This window comes from Rana temporaria, chromosome 11 (assembly GCF_905171775.1).
Source record: "Rana temporaria chromosome 11, aRanTem1.1, whole genome shotgun sequence".
NCBI classification, from domain to species: Eukaryota; Metazoa; Chordata; class Amphibia; order Anura; family Ranidae; genus Rana; species Rana temporaria.
In genome coordinates, this window is record NC_053499.1 from 20,758,420 (window position 1) to 20,778,919 (window position 20,500).

The 20,500-nt window shown below is 41.8% G+C and overlaps 1 protein-coding gene across 6 annotated transcripts in view; it reads right to left on the reverse strand.

Moving 5' to 3' along the window:
* ANO1 (anoctamin 1) overlaps positions 1–20,500 on the reverse strand; it is a 231,002-nt gene that overhangs the window by 25,493 nt on the left and 185,009 nt on the right. For 3 of the 6 annotated variants that reach the window (XM_040328141.1, XM_040328145.1, XM_040328146.1), the window contains 4 exons: positions 16,753–16,835; positions 12,246–12,257; positions 11,756–11,827; positions 4,222–4,299 (listed from right to left, as the gene is read on the reverse strand). In XM_040328141.1, coding sequence (XP_040184075.1) covers positions 4,222–4,299; positions 11,756–11,827; positions 12,246–12,257; positions 16,753–16,835 — 245 coding nt within the window. The remainder of the gene's footprint in view (positions 1–4,221; positions 4,300–11,755; positions 11,828–12,245; positions 12,258–16,752; positions 16,836–20,500) is intronic. The other 3 variants (XM_040328142.1, XM_040328143.1, XM_040328144.1) reach the window with 3 other exon arrangements.

The window sequence follows — 20,500 nt, forward strand, 5'->3', positions numbered from 1 at the left end:
AGGCTTTAGCCCGCTATCAGCTGACTCTGGGTCACAGGCGAGCAAAAGTAAGTGCACTCCTGTGACCCTCAAGAAAAGTATGGCCAAAAAAGCTTTTGCTATGCTTCTCTTTTTAAACGAAATCTCCAAATCTCATGGGTCATCTATGCGTCATTTGTAAATATTTCCTCTGTTATTTTGGAAACTGGCCCAATAGGACAAAGACAGCAAAAAAAAAAAATTATTACAGGGGTTTTAACCCATTCATAAAGATGTCTAGCTAATAGTCAGAAATGTGCCATCATGCAAGTTTTCCTGCAATATTGGCCTCCTAAGGTCTGTACATGTGTATGCCACTTTTGTATGTGCTATAATTATTCATGGCATCCTTTAAAAAAGGGGCCATGGGTATGTGAATCAGATGCATCAGTATACACTGCAGTGGATTAGAGAATTTGCTCTTTTTAATTACACGTCACTTTTGTAACATGTCTAAGGATTTTTGTAAGAAAACACTTTTGTTTAGTGCCCTTTTGTGAGTGAGCGACTTGTTTAGCGCTACAAATGCGAACTAAAATCACCTCAAGGCGCTTGGGTACCCTTGGGTAATCGGTTGATGGCCCTAACTGACTTTTTGATGGACTTACAGGTTTAGAGTCAGAATTATTTCAGCACGGTGTATTTCTATTATTCACATAATATGGTTTCGAATAACACATTAGGTGGATGACAATGCAGTAGATGCAAGTTTTGGGTAATGGCAGCTGGAGTTTTTTTTGGGGAGGGCAGCAAACAACCACCCCCCAGGTGGCCGGGAGGTGCACTACACCAGCTGTATGCCGGTCAGTCCGGCAACGGGCAGAAGCTTCGGTGTCCTCTGCTCCAGCATGGCAGACCCCATCTAGGTAGCGGTTGTGGCTCCGATGTCCTCTTCTCCAGCACAGCAGCTCCCGCCATGCGTTTCCTCCTAGGGATCTGTCCAATAGGATTGCCTGACGTTTGGGCCAATCGGGAAACAAGTCTCACGACCCACTTCCTGATTGCCAAAGGAGGAGATTTAGTGTCAAATAGCGAATATTCATTCATTCGCTATTGTCACACAACTGTGTGGGATCGGGGCGCAGTGTAATCCATAGTCCAGCACCCTGTATGTAGATCAGGAGGCCAGACGCATGGATGGGGGGGGGGGGGGGGGTGCCCATGCGCCAATGGACATCTTTTGCCACATAGTGTGTGATTATGGTTGAAATGGTGCAACTACAAAATGAGTTTGCACTATACTCCGTGACCTGGTTTATTATGTCAATTATTGAGTGATTTTTGTCTTTCTAAGCCTTATGTAAGCTGTGCTAAAATATTTTAAATTGCTGCAACAATTTTGCCCTGTCTATGGATGCTTTTTTATCATTTAGACTAAATATGAAGTATAAAGAGCATACACTTGCATTTATTATTGCTGGTATCCTTCATGTAATGTAAACTGTACAGACAGTACAGTGTACTTTCCTCAATTTTTTTAATTTAAAATAGTCTGACAAAACAGATAAATTCAATTGTAATAAAAGTTGACGGCATAATTCACAATAAAATACCACTCTGGTCATGCATTTTAGCATTACCTATTTGACTAGAGACCACTACAAGCTCAGTTTCTTGATATCTTGACAAAATGCATTTTTTTTAAAGGACCAGTCCACACAAAGTGACATTTCAGTTATATGTAGTTTGGAGAGATGTGGCTCCCCTTTATTAATCTCCTGACATCTGCAATGGTGAGATTTTCCACTATAAATCTTGGCTCTATTCCCATCCATTTCTCAAGCTACAAGGACAATCAAACTGCTCTTATTCCAGAAAGTGGAACCCCCTGTAATGGGTATGCATCTGACCTGGAAAACTGAGCATAGTGTTCTCACCAGTAACTCAATGAGCAACTTAATATGTCTGTGCAAAACAAAACATGTTCAGCACATCTCTGATATTTCCACATTTGCCAATGTTTTATACTTTTCTGCAAAAATACCAGTTGATCAAGGCCAAAAAATTCAGCAAGTTCTCAACTCCCTGTGCACTCTGCTTTATGCCCCTAAATGCCAGACTACCATTGATCAACCATGTGCACTGCATATGGTTGCAGGGCATTTGCAGCGTGGCCCCTTTCACTTGAATAGGTCCCGTTCGGCAGGCAGTAGTTCCCACTGAACACAATAGGGCAGCCCTCAAAATTTCCACTCGCCTGCTAGCATTTGGTGAGTGGATTTAAGCTGGGGGTGAGTGATGACAGGGCTGCATGACCAATCTCCCTCCAATCTGTGCCTACACTTAGAGCCCTGATGCGATTGGCGGCCGAAGAGGAAAGGTGCATGCTCGGGAAAAGTAGTCTGGTGAGCCGTGCACAGGCAGAGCAGTACACATGTGCTCTCCTTACAATTCTCATTAAGCCATGGGACCTAACAGTTTGACCTCTCTGAGCCTGCCCCCCTCCCCCCGACCAATGTAGCTGGAGAGCAGAGAGCAGGAAGTAATGAGTCAGGTGGAGGATTGCGAAAATTACCACTCCGGGTGTCCCAGGTAGGCAGTGCAGCGCTCACTGAAAGTTGCCCTGACATGAGTGGCAGCCTTCCAGTTTGTGCAGTTTTCTTCTCCTTGTGCTCTATGTAGGTGTCCAGCAGTTCAGCCTGAGCACTGTGAGCAGACTGGTCTCAATGTGTGCTGTGCGTTGTCAATGTGCGCTGTGCTATGGTGTCAACGGCTGTGCAGTTGTGTGGATCTCGGCGCTGGATTGTACTCCCTCCCGCTGTGCTGCAGCTCCTCTCCTCACTGCCAGCCTGACTAAAAGGGGGAAGTGGGGACATGCAAGCGTGGAGCCGCACACACAGGCTCCTGATGAGATGAATAGGAGAGGGAGAGAGAGGATGGATGGATGGGAGTTGCAGAGGAGACAGCAAGAGAATGGAGAAGAGATCCAGTTCTAGTGCCCTGTCCCTCTGGTCTGCCCCCAGTGCCCTGTCCCTCTGGTCTGCCCCCAGTGCCCTGTCCCTCTGGTCTGCCCCCAGTGCCCTGTCCCTCTGGTCTGCCCCCAGTGCCCTGTCCCTCTGGTCTGCCCCCAGTGCCCTGTCCCTCTGGTCTGCCCCCAGTGCCCTGTCCCTCTGGTCTGCCCCCAGTGCCCTGTCCCTCTGGTCTGCCCCCAGTGCCCTGTCCCATTTTGTTAAAGTTGTTTTTGGTAATATTTAATTGTGTAACTTGATTCTGCAAAAAACATTTAACAGTGTCATTCCATGAGATAATCTACGAGGGCGTGTTTAGGGGCGCAATTAGGCGTGGAGCAGTGTATGAATTAGGTGGGGCAACTGCAGGCGAGTAACTCTTGAGGCCTGGCTAGTAGCTCAGGGCTTGAAATTTTGAGCCCTGCGATAGGGTGCATATATACATCCCCAACTTGATGCCTTTCCAGGTAAAAGGAGGAGCAGTTGAGGGGCAGTAAAATAAAAAACAAAAAAACAAACATAGCCCAGCCACAAATGTAAACAACCCCTAAAGAGTGCTGTGCAAGGCTGACACCAGTGCTTGTAAATTAGTGCAAGATACTGTGTTGTCACCTTGTCACCTCCAACAGGGAGTTAGGAGCTTACTAGATTCTGGATTACTAGTCAAATAAAACAAAAAACACAACATTTGGGAAGTTGTGCACATAAAAAAAAATGGTGCATTTTTGTAATAACTCAGGACATACAATTTAAGAAAGGATAAGATGAAGCGAGTTTCCAGATCTGTGAAAACTGAAATGTCAGCTGTGTGTGGACTGAACCATTAACAAATGGCATTTAATGATGTACATTTAATTTCATACAAAATACATTTGAAATAAAAAGTTGACACACAACAGTAAAGCAATCCTCTAACACAAGGTGTAACATGCATAAGTAAGGCTCAGGTGCAGCATAACCAGCCATTCACAGTGATCATGTGCCATGCAGAGACTGGAGTGTGGTGACACCAGAAAGACAACTAAAGTGATGTTAACATATATAGCAGCCCGAGGGGATCATTTCAGATATTATTAAAAAAGACAGGCTGGTGGCTTAATACTGATTGTTTCCAGCCTGGTAATGTCAAGCTTCACCCATTAAGTTGCGCACTCCTCATAATCCCCTCAGTTTGCTGAACAAAATAAACCACAACGTGATTGTGATTTCACTTCGGATAAACCATTTCTGGAGATTGGGTAAAAATAAAAGGTACCAATTTCACCCCAGCCATGGCAGTCTTAACTCTCTGCCTCCATTTGTTTGTGTTGTCCTCAGGAACAGGCTGATGCTTCTGATTGCATTTAGAGGAAACAAAAAGGACCATGCAATAGTGTTATAAAGCATCAATCAGTGGCAATGAATGAAAAACGTTGCATGTGTGCACTGCCCCTTCACGTCCAGGCTTAGTAGGCCCAGTGAAGTCAGAGATACAGGTAATGGATCTTTTATATAACTGGATTAAGAATACAATGTTATAAAGTAAATCTACAATATATCTTTCCTTATGCTGGCCATACACTCCACGAAAAATCGTCCGAACGAACTTTCGAAAAACGAACATTCGGTCGTGAGCGCAAACGATAGTGCCATCATATAATGACCGAGAAATCGTTCAGTGGACATAAATAAAAAAAAATTGGTTCGTTTTGTTTTACATATACCTAGTGCAGAAAGTTCGGACGGGAAACATATTAACCTTCCGATTTATCGTTTGTTCGGCAGAAAATTTCCAAACTTGTCCTTCGTTTTTTTGGCTCAAAAACGTCCCAACGATTATCGATTTTGTGCCCATTAACTGTTCGAAAAACGAACGAACTGTCTGAACGACCGATTTTCGCCCGATTTTTCGTATAGTGTATGGCCAGCATTAGAGTGGCACTCAAGACAAAGTAATTAAAAGGCAACATTTTTCTTTTTAGTTTTGGATAGAGTGGAGAGGGATTAGGACACCTGTCAGTTTTTATTGCCCTCATTAGGGATCTTCACCTTTTCTACTTGTCCTGTTTATCATTCTCATTGAAAGCAAAAAAAATGCCAAATTGTGGGTTGACATCAGAAGAATAGAGGGGAAATATTCCAATGGGGACACTAGTTTTGGTGACCCTGATGACAACCAGGGATTCCCTCACTCTGGAGGGATTCCCTCTCTCTCCATGTTTTGGCTATGGGACAGGAAGTGAAAGTAAATCTTCCAAATGGGACACAGATAATACCTTATCATATATACATATATATATATATATATATATATATATATATATATATATATATATATATATATATGTATCTATATATATTTTTTAAACATTTCTCAATATATCCAAAATTAAAAAAACTTTTGCCTTTAGTTACACTAAGTGGGCTGAATTTCATATATACACGCTATTGGCCTCCCAAGAGATTTGCAGTTCTGTTTAGCCCATCTTATATACACAGACATCACATAGGCAGGTGACACCACCAACCCCAGTTTTATAACTTCCTGTGTCATCTCTCTGCTAACCGCACAATGAAAGTGGAGGCTGTGAAGAAGCTGAACCCAGTTTTGCCAAGTTAAACATCAAACATATAGGGATTTCAAGTGTGTGTATGTGTATATGTATGTATTTGTCATTCACATGTAAAAGGGTTTCCAAAACCAAAAATGTTCTCTTAGTTTTGGAGTAGAGAAGGCTCATCACCTGTCTTAGCACTTCCAGGTGGGAAGGAACTCCCAAACTGAAAATGTGGAAAATATCCCAAAAATTGTCATCGGATCAGGAATAAAGGGAAAATTGCTCGAGGACAAGTTGTTCTGATGAGAGCTGCCCAAAAACGGATTTACTTCACTTCTTCGTGGGTTTACAGAATAGGAAGTGAATGATAATCTCCCCAATGGGACACTCAAAGCAAAAGCCAGTGCTCTCCTACAGGGATGTGGATAGGCCCTTGCTGCTGGTCCTGCATTGTATGCGATGATGTCAAAAGGCCTGCAACTGGTGCACTGGTGAAAGTAAATGGCTTCAAGAGACGGTCTTAAGCCTCGTACACACGATAGGTTAACCAGAGGACAACGGTCTGAAGGACCGTTGTCATAGGTTAACCGATGAAGCTGACTGATGGTCCGTCATGCCTACACACCATAGGTTAAATAACCGGTCGTTTCAGAACGCGGTGACGTAAAACACAACGACGTGCTGAAAAAAACGAAGTTCAATGCTTTCAAGCATGCGTCGACTTGATTCTGAGCATGCATGGATTTTTAACCGATGGTTGTGCATACTAACGATCGGTTTTGACCTATCGGTTAGCAATCTATCAGTTAACTTTTAAAGCAAGTTGGCTTTTTTTTAACCTATGGGGCCCACACACGATCGGTTTTGACCGATGAAAACGGTCATTCAGACCGTTGTCCTCTGGTTAACCTATCGTGTGTACGAGGCCTTACTGTGCAGAGGAAGCCTAAAGTAGTGAGGAAGAAACACTCATCCTTGCAATGCAGGGTCCACTCCCCCACCCCCCCTCAAGGGCTTCTGTAGTGCAAATCGGCAAAAAGCACTAAAAATGCCATAGGTGTGAATCAAGCCTTAGCCCACAAACTGCAACAATGGATTTATTATTATTTTTTTTAACTAGAAAAAGGTGACTAATCTATATAACATGTAAAAGCCAAGTTGTAGACTTTTCTATTAATCATTCACACACTAAAGTTCACGATGGCCTGATCACATTCACAAATATCCTTTTAAAAAGATTAGAAATTCTCTTTTAAATGTAGAAGTATTAACCTTTTCGCTAATCCCTTCTATTTGTTCTGTCAGCCCACTGTGTTGTTTACATAGAGGAAAACACTCACACAGCTTGATTTGGATGGACTGGTGTCTTTATTTAACCTGACCAACTATGTACAGTGGAACCTAGGATTATGAGTATAATCCGTTCCAGGAGAATTCTCGTAATCCAAAGCACTCGCATATCAATGCGAGTTTCCAACAGAGAAGTCAATGGAAACGAAAATAATTTATCCGCATTGACTTCAATGGCATGCAATACCGCGGCCAGAGGTGGGGGCACCGGAGAGCCTCGGAAACACTCGTAAAGGCTCAGGGACAGCTCAGCTGTCCTTGGAAACCCCCGGAAACACCTGGGAACGGAGTATTTCCGAACGGCTCCGCGTGCCTCAGGCCAAATACGGTACTGCAAACCCAATTAGCTTGAATTCTGCTAGTTTTGTGAGACAACACTCGCAAACCGAGTCAGAATAAAAAATAAAAAAAAGTTGCTCGTCTTTCAAAATGCTTGTTAACCGCGTTACTCGGAAACAGAGATTCCACTGTATATGTAAGGTACGGGTGGGCCAAGTGCCTCTAGTGTGCATTGGGCAGTTTTATTATTGTGATATTGGTGCTCAACTTCCCATGCCTCCAGTACACATCCAGGTTATAATGAGCTTTCTCCATCAGAGACACTGAGGCATGTTCAGTATTGCACACAGATATACCAGTGCCTGTGGAAGGGGCAGTGACACATACTCATTCAATGTCTGTCACACATACAATAAGCAGTAAAAGCAGCTGCCGATAGGTATAAAAGAAGACCTTTTTGTTATTTGTATACCAGGCACTACAACCATTGAAAATCTTTACATTACATTCACATTTAAATCTGATGTATTTTCAGTTTGCATTGTAGATCTCCTGCATTTAAGTGAATGTTAGTAACATGCTTCTAATTTACAAAGGGCAATACGCTGAATAGGCCAGAGACACATCTGTGCACATAACAATGAATAGAAGTTCACTAAATAACTGTAGAAAGTACATATTTGTTCTCTGTGTAACCACATCGCAGGATTCTGGTTATATAAAATACTAGACACAGGTAAACACACTTGGTCATAGCAGTAATCTTCACCTACTACAGTATCATACAATAGGCAATCATTGGTGGAAGGGTAATGTGTCACAGAACTCATAATAAAACAAAAAAACAACTGTCGCCTGTAACAATGAGACCCTTTCTTTAGATATGTCACTCATGTATAGAGCAGCGAAGGCAATAAGAACATCTAGATTTGTGTATTTGTGAAGTAAATTGTCTTAACTTATATTTATATAAACATTTTACCACAACTGATCCTGTGAACTTGTTACTCAAAGATTTCAAATATGCTACTGTTACAATTCCTGATGACGCATTAAGTTGCGAAATGCATAGAGGCCACGGGACCATTGCCAGCTCGTCATGTCCAGTCTGAGTATAACGAGGCTGGGAACGCAAGCGATAAAGTGAGGCATCACACCAGGGCAGTTTGAAGGAATTTGGGGGCCACAAGCGGGGGACGGGGTGTTGCTGAGTTTCAAGTTGAGACGCGGGGGGGGGGTGGAGCTGCCGCCGAACACTGAGTACTTCTTCTGTCATTGCAAGTCGATAAGCGCGGGGGGAGCAGTTTTATTAAAAAAGGTATCTTTGGAACCTTCTTTCTTTATCAATTTCATTCATAAATGCTTCTTCTGATAAGCGGGGGGGTTGAGTTGCTGCCGAACGCCGATGACTGTCTCCCCCCCCCGCCTCCCTACCGCATACTGCACGGCCAGAGATTCAGTTTGCTGTTCCCGGCCGGACTTAAAGGAAGTGTCAGTCCGGCCAGAACAGCAAACTGAATCTCCTGTACCACGCTGTTACTGTACACGGTCGGACTGTAGGAGGGACAAGGAAGAAGAGCTCGGCCACGCTACAGGCTGCAGCATTTATAGAAAGCGACGGCAAGGGCCAGCCCTGCTAGGGCCCCAGGCCAGCTCGGGGCCCCAAGCAGTTGCTTGTTTTGCCTGTCTTGTTCCGACAGGCCTGCATCACACGTGCTGACCAGGACATACTCGTACATTTGTATACTCCTATTTACGGCTGGATTAGCTCGGTGCCGGCTCCCAGGCACTTTTACATGTGAGTGGAATAACTATATATGTTTTAATCATAATAAATTCTTTGATATACTACACCATGATAGTCTTTTATATGTTACATGAGTGGATTTAGAACGAGACTACAGCCAAAGCATTGGGAGTAGACATGTGCGTTCCCGTTCGTAACTAAGGGATTTTCGGACGAATTTGTTAGTTTTCGTACATTCGTATCAATTCGAACATCCGAAAAGCTGAAAGAACCAAAATACGAAAATTACGGAATTACGAATAAGCAAAATAACGAACAAGCGAAAATACAAACGTATGATTGGACAATCTTACTAAAAAGTACGAGACACCGAAAAAGCAAAATAATGAAAATGACATCTATAACGAACGATTTGCATTCTGTATTTTAAATCCTTTGTCTGATCGTATTTTCATTCGTATGTTCATATTTTCATTTGTGTGTTTTGTAAATCCGTTTCTTTGTCTGTTCGTAAATTTGTGTACTTGTATCGATCTTTCGAATGGGCAGTGTAGTTAGTGAGTGATTACTTAATATCTTAGCCAATCAGCTTATCTCTTTTGTGCCGAGTCACATTGGACAGTGTAAAGCCTCGTACACGCGATCGGACTTCAAACAAACTTTTCCGTAGATTTTTGTCTGAAGGGAGTTGGCCAGACTTTTGAAACCAAAAAAGTTTGTCGGATAGAGCGCACACACGGTCGGATTTTTTGGAAAACGCTCATTTTGACGTTTGTTGGCAAAAAGTACGACCGTGTGTCGGGGCTTAAGAGAAAGTCTATCTTAATATGGATTAGCCGCGTGTTGCTATGCATTTACGAAAGTACAAAATTACAAATCCATTAAATGAAAATTATTATCTAACAAAATTACGAATCAACGAAAATAAATTAGACAGAATTACGAATCATTCAGTATAAACTAAAATAAAACTGTTACGAAAATACGAACGAGTCCGAATAGGAAAACTTGAGTCTTACGAAATTACGAATCTTTACGAACCTACGGAACGAGACGAAACGGAACAAAAAAAATACGAAATTTTTTGTTGTGCACATGTCTAATTGGGAGTGATTGCTGATAAACATGAGAGAGACGGAGTGGTTATCCATATGAACCAAAGGCAGATTTCTTGGTCCATCTGGTGGGTGGCCATTTTATCCGGTGACGGTGTAGGCACTATTTGCGGTGAAGGTGGAAACATAGCTGGGCATCACTGCAAGAAATGATCTATTAAGGACTTTCTTAGCACATATACATATACATATATATTGTATATTTTTTATATATATATTTTTTTCATATACATTTTTCTTGCTTTCTTGGGGCACATTCAATCTGTGGATTGTAACAGTAGCATATTTGAAATCTTTTTGGATTTAGTTCACATTTTTTTATGGATTGAGAGATTCATATGTTATAGTTTGGCACGGGGCACTGTATTGGTATTTATTGCACTATTTGTTTGCACATTAATTAATAACCATAGACACATGTACATACTTTTTGTTTTTTGAGTAACAAGTTCACAGGATCAGTCGTGATAAAATGTTTATATAAATATAAGTTAGAGCAATTTACTTCACAAATACACAAATCTAAACCCAACTTTTGAGGTTGCATTTTTATTGCAGCAAGACTTAATAAGAATATTGATATCATCTTGGCGCCGGTAACACACAAAACTTTTTCTAAATCCACTTTTTACTTTAAGTAAGAACATCTAGGTGGATATACAGCACCTACGCAATATGGCCAAAAATGTGTGGGTACTCCTTCAAATGATTGAGTTTAGATGTTTCCAGTTCGGTCAATGCTCCAGAAATTTCTCAAAACTTGTGTGACAAGGTTGAATGCAGACAATTGTCTACATTGTAGACAATTGTTTGCTTCCAACCTTGTCACAAAAATTTGCGGGAAAGGCAATTTTCTGTTCCAGTAGGACTGTGCCCCTATGCACCAAGCCAGCTCCATAAACATATGGTTTAAGGAGTTTGGTGTGGAGGAACTCAAGTGGCCTGCACAGAGCCCTGACCTCAAACCTACTGAATACTTTGACATAAACTGGAATGCTTCTCATCCAACATCAGTACCTGACCTGAAAAATGCTCTTTTGGCTGAATAGATTCAATTTCCCACAGACACGCTCCAAAATTATATGGAAATAATAAGTCTTCCCAAATGTGTAGAGACTGTTGTAGTCACAGTGACCCTATTTTTGCCTATGGATTTAGAATAGGATGTTCATCAAGCTCATTTAGGGGTGATGGTCAGGTGTCCACAAGCTTTGGGCCATATTGTGTTTCTCCATACTGTGCTCTCTATTACTTGACCCTTATTAGTGAAAAAAATGCTGACTGATAGCACAAAGCATTTTGTTTTATGAAAGCCAGTGGTCTCCAAATGGTGGCCTGGGGGCCGGAAGCGGCCATTTGTTTGCCTTTATCTGACCCTTAGGGCACTTTTCCTCCCATGGACAGGAAGAATATGGCACTATTTCCTCCACTGACACAAACAATCTGGCATTGTTATTCCCACGGATTTTCTACTTCCGCTGGCCACACTCCAGCCCCCCAAAAATATGAAGGACAGTAAACTTGGTCCTTTGTTTAAAAAGTTTGAATACCCCTGTTGTAAGCAAATCCTAGCTTCCAGCATTATTCCATGAAAAAAAACTAATTGTTTTAAATACATTTTCAATAGTACTGGCCACAAAAATTGTCATTAGTGAAGAAGTAACTCGGCCACATAATGGGGAGAGCATTTGCATTTAGTACAGTTATGATATAACTAGGGCCATTGACTTTTTTTTTTAAAACATAACTAGTTATTATTACCTCTTTGCGTCTGTACTCCTTTTTGAGCGACTTCTGAAGGACTTTAGCCTCATACTCTGCCCTTGGATGGTCCTGTGGGAGAGAAAGATGGATGAAGACATGAACAGATAAGGCACGCAGCCTGACAAGTCGGATAAACAGCAGAGATCTCAAGGCTCAGTCGGCGCAGGCAGCAGATCATCACATAAAAGTGGTACAGCGCAATTAGCACTTGCTGACATACAACGCTGTGAAACATACACAATGATTTGTGATGGGTACAGCCACAATGCAACATGGAATATCAGACACAAAATAGAGAATTTCCAGAAACAAAAACAACGTGAGTCATTGGCTTGGTGCGCTGGCGAAACAGAAAGGGTGCAGTAGACAACATAGACATTAGTCCTTTGCTGGACATGAAGAGATTTGTGCGATTCAAAGAAGGGTGCAAAGTAAACTTGCTAAAAGAGGAAGATAGAAAAATAATATTAATAATAAGTTTTCAAACCTTGACCATGCCCTTCAGGAAACAAGAAAACAGCAAACACACACACACACAAAAGGAAAAAAAAAAAAGACAATTATTATTTCCCAGGAAATGTTAGGATTAGTGTCTTGGGCATTCATGCTGACACAAATGAGGACAGTGATTTGATTCAGGAAATAAAATACATTTTTACAGGAGCTCTATAAAATTGAAGGCGATGCCCATAATATTTTGGATTTCATTTTACACCCACTTTTAAAAAAAAGTCCCTTTAAATCTAGATGATATTTAGGGCTTATTCAAACTAGCAGCATTGGGTGGCATTACCCAATTCAGTTTGAATGCAAAAACTTGGCAAATAGCCTTATTTTCTATAGTGTAAGTTCACACCAATGAGCTGTATTGGTGTCAGCTTTCAAATAGGTCAGGTTGCTTTTTTGCATGTCGTAATGTGCATGGTAAATGAGTAGAACTTCAAATAGAAAAAAAAACAAAAAAAAAGTAAAAAATATATGCAAAGTAATGTATGCAAACCACACATGGCAGCGCAATACAATGTAAAAACACATGTGTGTTCATGCCATGGACACGCTAATCTATGTTTGTACTAGGGTGTGTACGAGCCCCAGTTCACACTGTAAAGCACTGTGTATCGCACAACTGACAATTTATTTTTTCAGATTTGTTCATCATTTTAACATCTTGGCCTTGCCAGTCTTCTAGCCCTTCTTTCAGTCACTTCCTGCACATATACATTCACTCCAGCATCATCTACATTTCATTGCTCTGGAATGGTTTACCGATAGTGACAATGGAGGACCAAGCCCAGCCAATTAAACCTCACTTTGTGGATCACTATGGTGTTCTATCAAAGTTGAATATTAACAAGCTAAAAAAAATATTAAAATAAAAAAAAGGGACGGAAACCACATACTATTGCTCCCAATGTATAATGTTTACAAACTCTCAAGCCCTGTACACACGATCGGATATTTGATGGAATCTGATCCGATGGATTTTTTCATTGGATATCCGATGAAGCTGACTTTCATCAGTCTTGCCTACACACCATCGGTCAAAAATCTGACCGTGCCCAACGCGGTGACGTAAAACACTACGACGTGCTGAGAAAAATGAAGTTCAATGCTTCCGAGCATGCGTCGACTTGATTCTGAGCATGCGTGGATTTTTGACCGATGGACTTCCACACAGATGATCGTTTTTTTCTATCGTTTTTTATCCATAGGGACATTTTAAAAACTTTTTTTTCACCGATGGGAAACAAACCGATGGGGCCCACACATGATCGTTTTGTCCGATGAAAACGGTCCATTGGTCTGTTTTCATCAGACAAACCGATCGTGTGTACAGGGCTTCAGGCTCCATGCACACTAGATTGTTTTATTCCCTTTAAGCTAAAAAATGCTGGTAATAGCTTTGTGTAGTAGCATTTTAGCAGTCGTTTAGGAAAATATAAAAGCAATAGTGTATTTCTAGCTTTTTCCCCTTTTACTGCAAAAAATGCTAATAAAACGCTATTAGTCGTGTTTTGGAGCGTTTCTGCTGGAAAAATGCTCCAGTAAACTCTACAAAAACAATTATTTTTCTGCTCCTAGATGCTGAAGATCAAAAAAATACTACTAGCCTAAAGTAGTGTGCATGGACACATAGGATAACACTATTCAACTTCTAGCATAAAAAATAAAAAAAAACGGGCAAAACCTTCAATTTCATAGAATACCTATTTACTAAACATTATCACAGCAGTTTTCACACCAGACTGCAATATAAGCATTGTGGATATTCTCAGGAGGAGCACAGGTCAGTTCAGAGGGTACACCATTTGGGTCTTCTGTGGCATTTCCATGAAACGGCATGTAAAACTCACAGTTGACAAGGGTAGCTTAGCTGAAATGCCAAGGCCATCTTGGTCAGCCATTATAGAATAGCTCTTTCCACCAAGGACAGCAGCATAAATCTGGTATAGGAACCCTGCCCCACTACACCCAAAACAGAAAAACCTGTTCCATGTCTGGTTGTGCCACTACATGTGATCTTGTTTAGAGGAGCTCCATACATGTTTAGTTGAGGAGAACTGGGACAGAATGTTATAAAACACCACAATAAAACATAATCGACATCCATAAGGACACTGTTGTCACACAAACCCTTTGATGTACACCATCAGTCCCACACAGAACATTTAACAAAAAATACACCACCACCTTAACCCAAATAACAAGAAGCTAGTAATGTAAAGGAGAGAATAAATATTAGGACACAATATTACTTATGTAAGCGTTTGCACCAAGGTGCATTGTCCATCTGGTTAAGGGAACTCTAGAGGTTCAAAAAGATCTGTAAAACCGTTGTTAATACAAGTTACACAAGGCGGACCCATGGCATCAGATGACTGGTGACTGCAATTCCTATGGGCATATTCAGATGTGAGAAGACCTTCACAAGCAATTTGGACTTGGAGGAAGAAGGTAAAACCTATCAGTTGTGCTGGATTTTCCAGGCCAATTGTGATCTTTCCCCCATAGATTATGCCGATGCTTGTGTGTCTTCTCATTGGACTTTCTTGAGCAATAAAAGTATAAATTCTTATTCACACATCATTTAGTGTTAGGATAACCTGACTAACCGCAAGGAGTCCTGCTGGACAGGCAGAGAAGAAGAAATGATGACACAGACCTTACTCTATGCTTTACTTGTAGTATTACGGTTCAGCTACTTTATCTTTTTAGTTGAAAGCAGGGCTCAAGTCCTGCGGGAACGCGTGGGAACGGAGTTCCTGCACTTTTTTCACAGCAGGAACGCAGTTCCCTTTGCAGGACTAGAGCAGCTGAGCTGCCCGAGCCAATCCTTCACTAAGCGGCGTTGCCCAGCTCGAGTTACTGTCAGGGGCAGGCGAACCTTAGTACAGTAATCCTTTATGTTACTGCCCGCATCCTGTATATGAATTCATCGGGTAGTGTGTGGGTATTCCGTCACTTCCTCAATGCTGCAATGTCTCCTGGGAGCTTTTGTCATTGTTCCTAGGAGACATTGCGGAGGTCTGCCGCGAGTTATCGCGGGATTTAGAAAGAACTTGCTTATTTTTTCGGAAAAAAAAAAAACATGTGGTTTAGTAATTATGCATATGAGCGTATCTTTTTTTTTTTGGTGGGGGAGTGGATCTTGGGTGGGAGTTCCCACACTTTTTCCCCCAGGACTTGACACCTGGTAGAGTTCTAGTAGTTGATGGGTGAACATTGTATCATACTTGTGAAAATGCTCCGATGCCTGAAGCCAATACCTTTGTGGTGCAATTCGAGCCCACACAAAATGAATGGGCTCAAAATCGCACAGTAAAGAATGACATGCAAACAGAGTAGGAATGCGGTGCAATTCCTGTCTGAATCGCATGCAGTTTTCTGCACCGCTCCTGTGTGAACCCAGGCTAGTCATTGTGATTTCAACCTGGGTTCACACAGGAGTGGTGCGGGAAATCGCATGCGATTCAGACAGGAATTGCACAACATTGCTGTTCACAGCACATGTGATTCTTTGCAGTGCGTTTTGAGCCCATTCATTTTGTATGGGCTCAAATTGCACCAAAATGTTATCGGTACTTGGTATTGGTGAGTACTTCACCGAACACATCGGTATTCGTGCTTGCTGATAAAAATCTGGTATCACTGCAAGTCTATTGTAATTATCATTTAGGTTTTTCTGCATTTGGAGAAGTAAATTTTGCACAGCACACCAAATAGGTGTATATGTGTTTGGCATATGAATAAAATAAAACCTGACCCTGACGCGTTTTGCACCGAAACTAGTGCTTAGTCATATGACTAAGCACTAGTTTCAGTGCGAAACGTGTCAGCAGTCAGGTTTTATTTTATTTTGCTGTGACTTGTAGTGCTGTCTGTAGTGCAGGTCTGTGAAACCAGCAACAGTTTCACAGACCTGCACCTGAGTTGTCTGCAGCGGAGGATATTCGTCTGGGTTCCCACCTGGAGCGATTACTCCCTTTTCCCAAACTGTTGCTTGTGGCACCACAATTAAAAGGCTAAGTCCACTATTGGCACAAAAAAAAGCAATATATGCACCTATATTTGCAGGGCAAAAAATGTGCATTTACGGTAATTTGTGTCGTTGTATAGGAGCCTGCAAAAGCATTGTGACCGCAAACATGGGTCTAACATGGAAAGAAAGATGAAGTTGGCCTTTAAAGAATGTTTTGGGGTGTATACATGGACTAGTCTCAGTTTTTATTTTTAACCATGCTCCTTTAAGTCCCTCCCATAATTCGTGCAATTAGGCCACACCCTCAGCTCAGCATGGTGCGCATAGCTCACCGCCTGCTCCCTCTTCTCTAGGTGGTCAAGAGTAACCCAGGTCTTTCAAAATCCTAGTCACGCCCCTGGCTGCACCAAATAAAGAGTAATTTATAACTAGTGGTAGATGCTTGAAATACACTGAAAAACAGCCAACTGCTCACGCCCTGTGAACACGGAGAGTTTCTTTCCCTCTCACTCACTTGTTCTTCTTCAAAACTTGTGAGATCCCATCGATAGTTCAGTCGCATTTGTCTTCTCTTCCAGTGCTCCATGAATGTTGCAGCTGAAATCAGACAAACACCGGCCATGTTAATCATGTATATGAATAACTAAATCTAAGGCAAACTTAGTCGCAGTGTAGATGGACATTTCCGGTCTCGTTCAGCGATCACATGTACATTTTACAAAGTGTAGAAACGCGTAGCAAACACTCAGATTTCTGCTCAATGAAGATGCATAAAAATAATTTTTATATCGGTTACAGTTTACTGCCCTTTGCCATATTAGGTAGTCATGTGGTTTTAGCATCAAGCCATTCATTGACCTATAGATTATGGCGAGTATTCGTTCACACAGTGTTCTCATAGTTATGTAATCAAACTGTCATCCCACATGAGATCAACTCTTACCAGGAATCTAACAGTTTAAATAAATATCACATTTTTCCATACATCCTTGTGAAAGCAAAACTGTCTCTTCATCCTTACGCCTAGAAAATGTCTAAAAAGCAGAAACATTGTTTTAAATTTGTTTTAAATGTTGAATAGGTGGAGAAGGTTTTGAGATAGTCCAGGTACTTCAAGTACATACAATGTTATAGACACTTTCTAATATAGTTAGATCATGGCCGTTTGAAGGAATTTGGGGGCCCCAAGCAAAATGGGGGCCCCCAAGCAAAATGGGGGCCCCCAAGCAAAATGGGGGCCCCCAAGCACCCCCCCCCCCGCATGCAAAGTCTATATTAACGCTAGACTTTTTTTTTCTATTCTTATCTCCCCTTCTTCCCTGTAGGCTGCCGCTGTAGCATGGCCAAGCTCCTCTTCCCCCTGCCTCTTCCCCAGTCCCCTATCAGATAGTGCCCGGGCCGGGTACCGTGCGGTACAGGAGATTTAGTTTCCGGTCTTCCCGGCCGGACTGAAAGGAAGTGAGCACTCAGTGTGCACTTCCTGTCAGTCCGGCCGGGAACAGAAAACTGAATCTCCTGTACCACGCGCGGTACCCGGCCGGACTGACAGGACTCCAGGTGGAAGGAAGAGGGGCTCTGCCATGCTACATCCTGGGAAGTTGGGGGCCCCAGGCCAGCTCGGGGCCCCAAGCAATTGTTTGTTTTTTCAAAATATTTTATTACATTTTCAGCAAGTACATATGCAACATAAGATACATTTCACAGAATATCTCATAAAATAACAGTTCCGAGGGTTCAAGGCAGGATTAACAAGGAGAAACCAATACATCAAGCGGTCTATAGCTACAATCTTAAGACACTAATGGGAACCTATAAGGTGAGAGTACATACTATACCGGTCAGTAAACCTAGAATAGGGGGGGGAAGGGACTGGGAACATCTCGGTGTGTGCGATAAAAAACTGGACCTCTGAGTTTCGTTCCAACATCCGCCCACCCCGAAGGGGAACACACTGTGGGCGGGAGGGAACTATGAGTAGCCTAGCAATGGAGAATAGTTGACAGGGTCCTGTATCAAGCTGGGTCCCCGCTTCTAGGTGAGTACCAAACGTAACCGAGAAGGGAAGTGTAATGCAATTGTTTTGCCTGTCCTGTAGCGACGGGCCTGAGTTATATCTATGCAGGCACCATAACTGCTTTTGCGTCATTTCAGAAATGATCTTTCTTACAGTATCTCACAAAAGTGAGTACACCCCTCACATTTTTGTAATTATTTTATTATATTTTTTTTTTCATGTGACAACACTAAAGAAATGACACTTTGCTACAGTGTATAGTAGTGAGTGTACAGCTTGTATAACAGTGTAAATTTGCTGTCCCCTCAAAATAACTCAACACACAGCCATTAATGTCTAAACCGCTAGCAACACAAGCAAGTACACCCCTAAGTGAAAATTTCCAAATTGGGCCCAAAGTGTCAATATTTTTTGTGGCCACCATTATTTTCCAGCACTGTCTTAACCCCTTTGGGCATGGAGTTCACCAGAGCTTCACAGGTTACCACTGAAGTCCTCTTCTGTACCTTTTTTTACAAGGTTAAAAAGTCATGTGACTATGCATCTCTTTTTCCTAAAAGTGGGGGTTTTACAGGATACTGTGCAGACACTCAGTGTGCCTGTATTCCAAAGTCTGTTTAGCTTGAGGCAAGATGCAGGTGGTAGTTAAAAGAGTTGTAAAGGCAGGTTTTTTATCTTAATGCATTCTATGCATTAAGGTGAAAAACCTTCTGTGGTTCTGCAGCCCCCCCAAGCCCCCGTTTTACTTACCTGACCCAGATTTTCCTTGTGGTCGGGAACAAGCACACCAGCACTAGCTGGTGTCTCGTGTCCTGATTCGATAGATTGATAGCAACGCAGCCATTGGCTCCCGCTGCTGTCAAATACAATGATGCTGCTCCAGGCCGAGTCCTGCATTCTGTGTTAATGGACACAGATGCGGGACTCGAGAACGCGCCCGCATGTGTGTCCACCAAGGAGATAGTTTCTCCAACGTGGACACTCGATGCGGGGAGCCGAGGGACCCCAGAAGAGGAGGACCAAGGTCACTTTGTGCAAAATGAACTGTACAGTTGAGGCAAGTATGATAAGTTTTTTTTTTTTTTGTTTGTTTTTTTACACAAGGGTTTACAACCCCTTTAAGCTGGTCATAGATATATTGCAATTCGGCCGATTTAGCAGGAACTGGACCAATTATGATTAATTTATAGCTGTTCCCATTGAAGAGAAGGCGATCCAATGATGGACTTCTTGTGAACGGGCTTGCTGGAAAATGTATGCTTGATCAGCACTGCAGCGTTGATCAGTATATTCCGACAGCGAAAGCGTACCAGCGGTCAGAATACAATACAGTAGTGAGAATTTCCCCATCCACTTTGCTTGTGTGGATAGGGGAATACGTTCAGCTATTTTTTATTTTATTTTCGATCAGCCCACTGGCTGACTGTAAAAGCTGAGGTCATATATGGCCAGTTTTAACATATACTATATGACACATACTAAACACACCATCTCATCTTACCGATGAGATTACATCAGAATATTTCCTCTGGGAACATGTCATGTTATTGGGAAGCACCCCGAGGTGGCACTGGAACAGCTTACTCATACACTAGAGATTTCTCCAACACGTATAGCATTAGGATTCTGCTACACACCCAGGTCACGCTGTCTTTGTTAAACATTTAATTTTAACATTATATATGTTAAGCTATTCTAGTTTGAGAGGTGCTAGGTTTGTTTATTGTGTGTTTTTTCTATTTGATACAGCTTTGATGAATTCAACATAATGTAATTAAATGTACATTATAACGTGACTTTTATTTTTCCTTTTTGGGGGGGGGGTTCTTGCCCAATAATGATTTAAATGTGGTTGTTTGTATTCAATGTTTAATAACAAAAAAAAAAAATTATTATTCAAAAACGAAACAAACATTTTAGAGACACAAACTACTCCATGATATAATGGACAGTTCACAGCCAAATCACGCTAATGCCCCGTACACACGATCCGAATATTGTACGACAGATCGTATGACTTTTCGCTTAATAGTCGCAAGTAGAAGTTAAATAGGTTATTTTTTTTTTAATCAATAACAGTTTTATTCAGAAATGTTTTAATACACGTATACATGCAGGACCATTCTCGAAAGCAACATCTAGAGGAGTGGTCATTAACATATTTGACAATGTCTAAAGGTCTGTTTGACCAGTTATGTGTCCTCTCGTGAGGTAGCGAGCCGTTCGTACCGAGTATCAGCTACAGAAG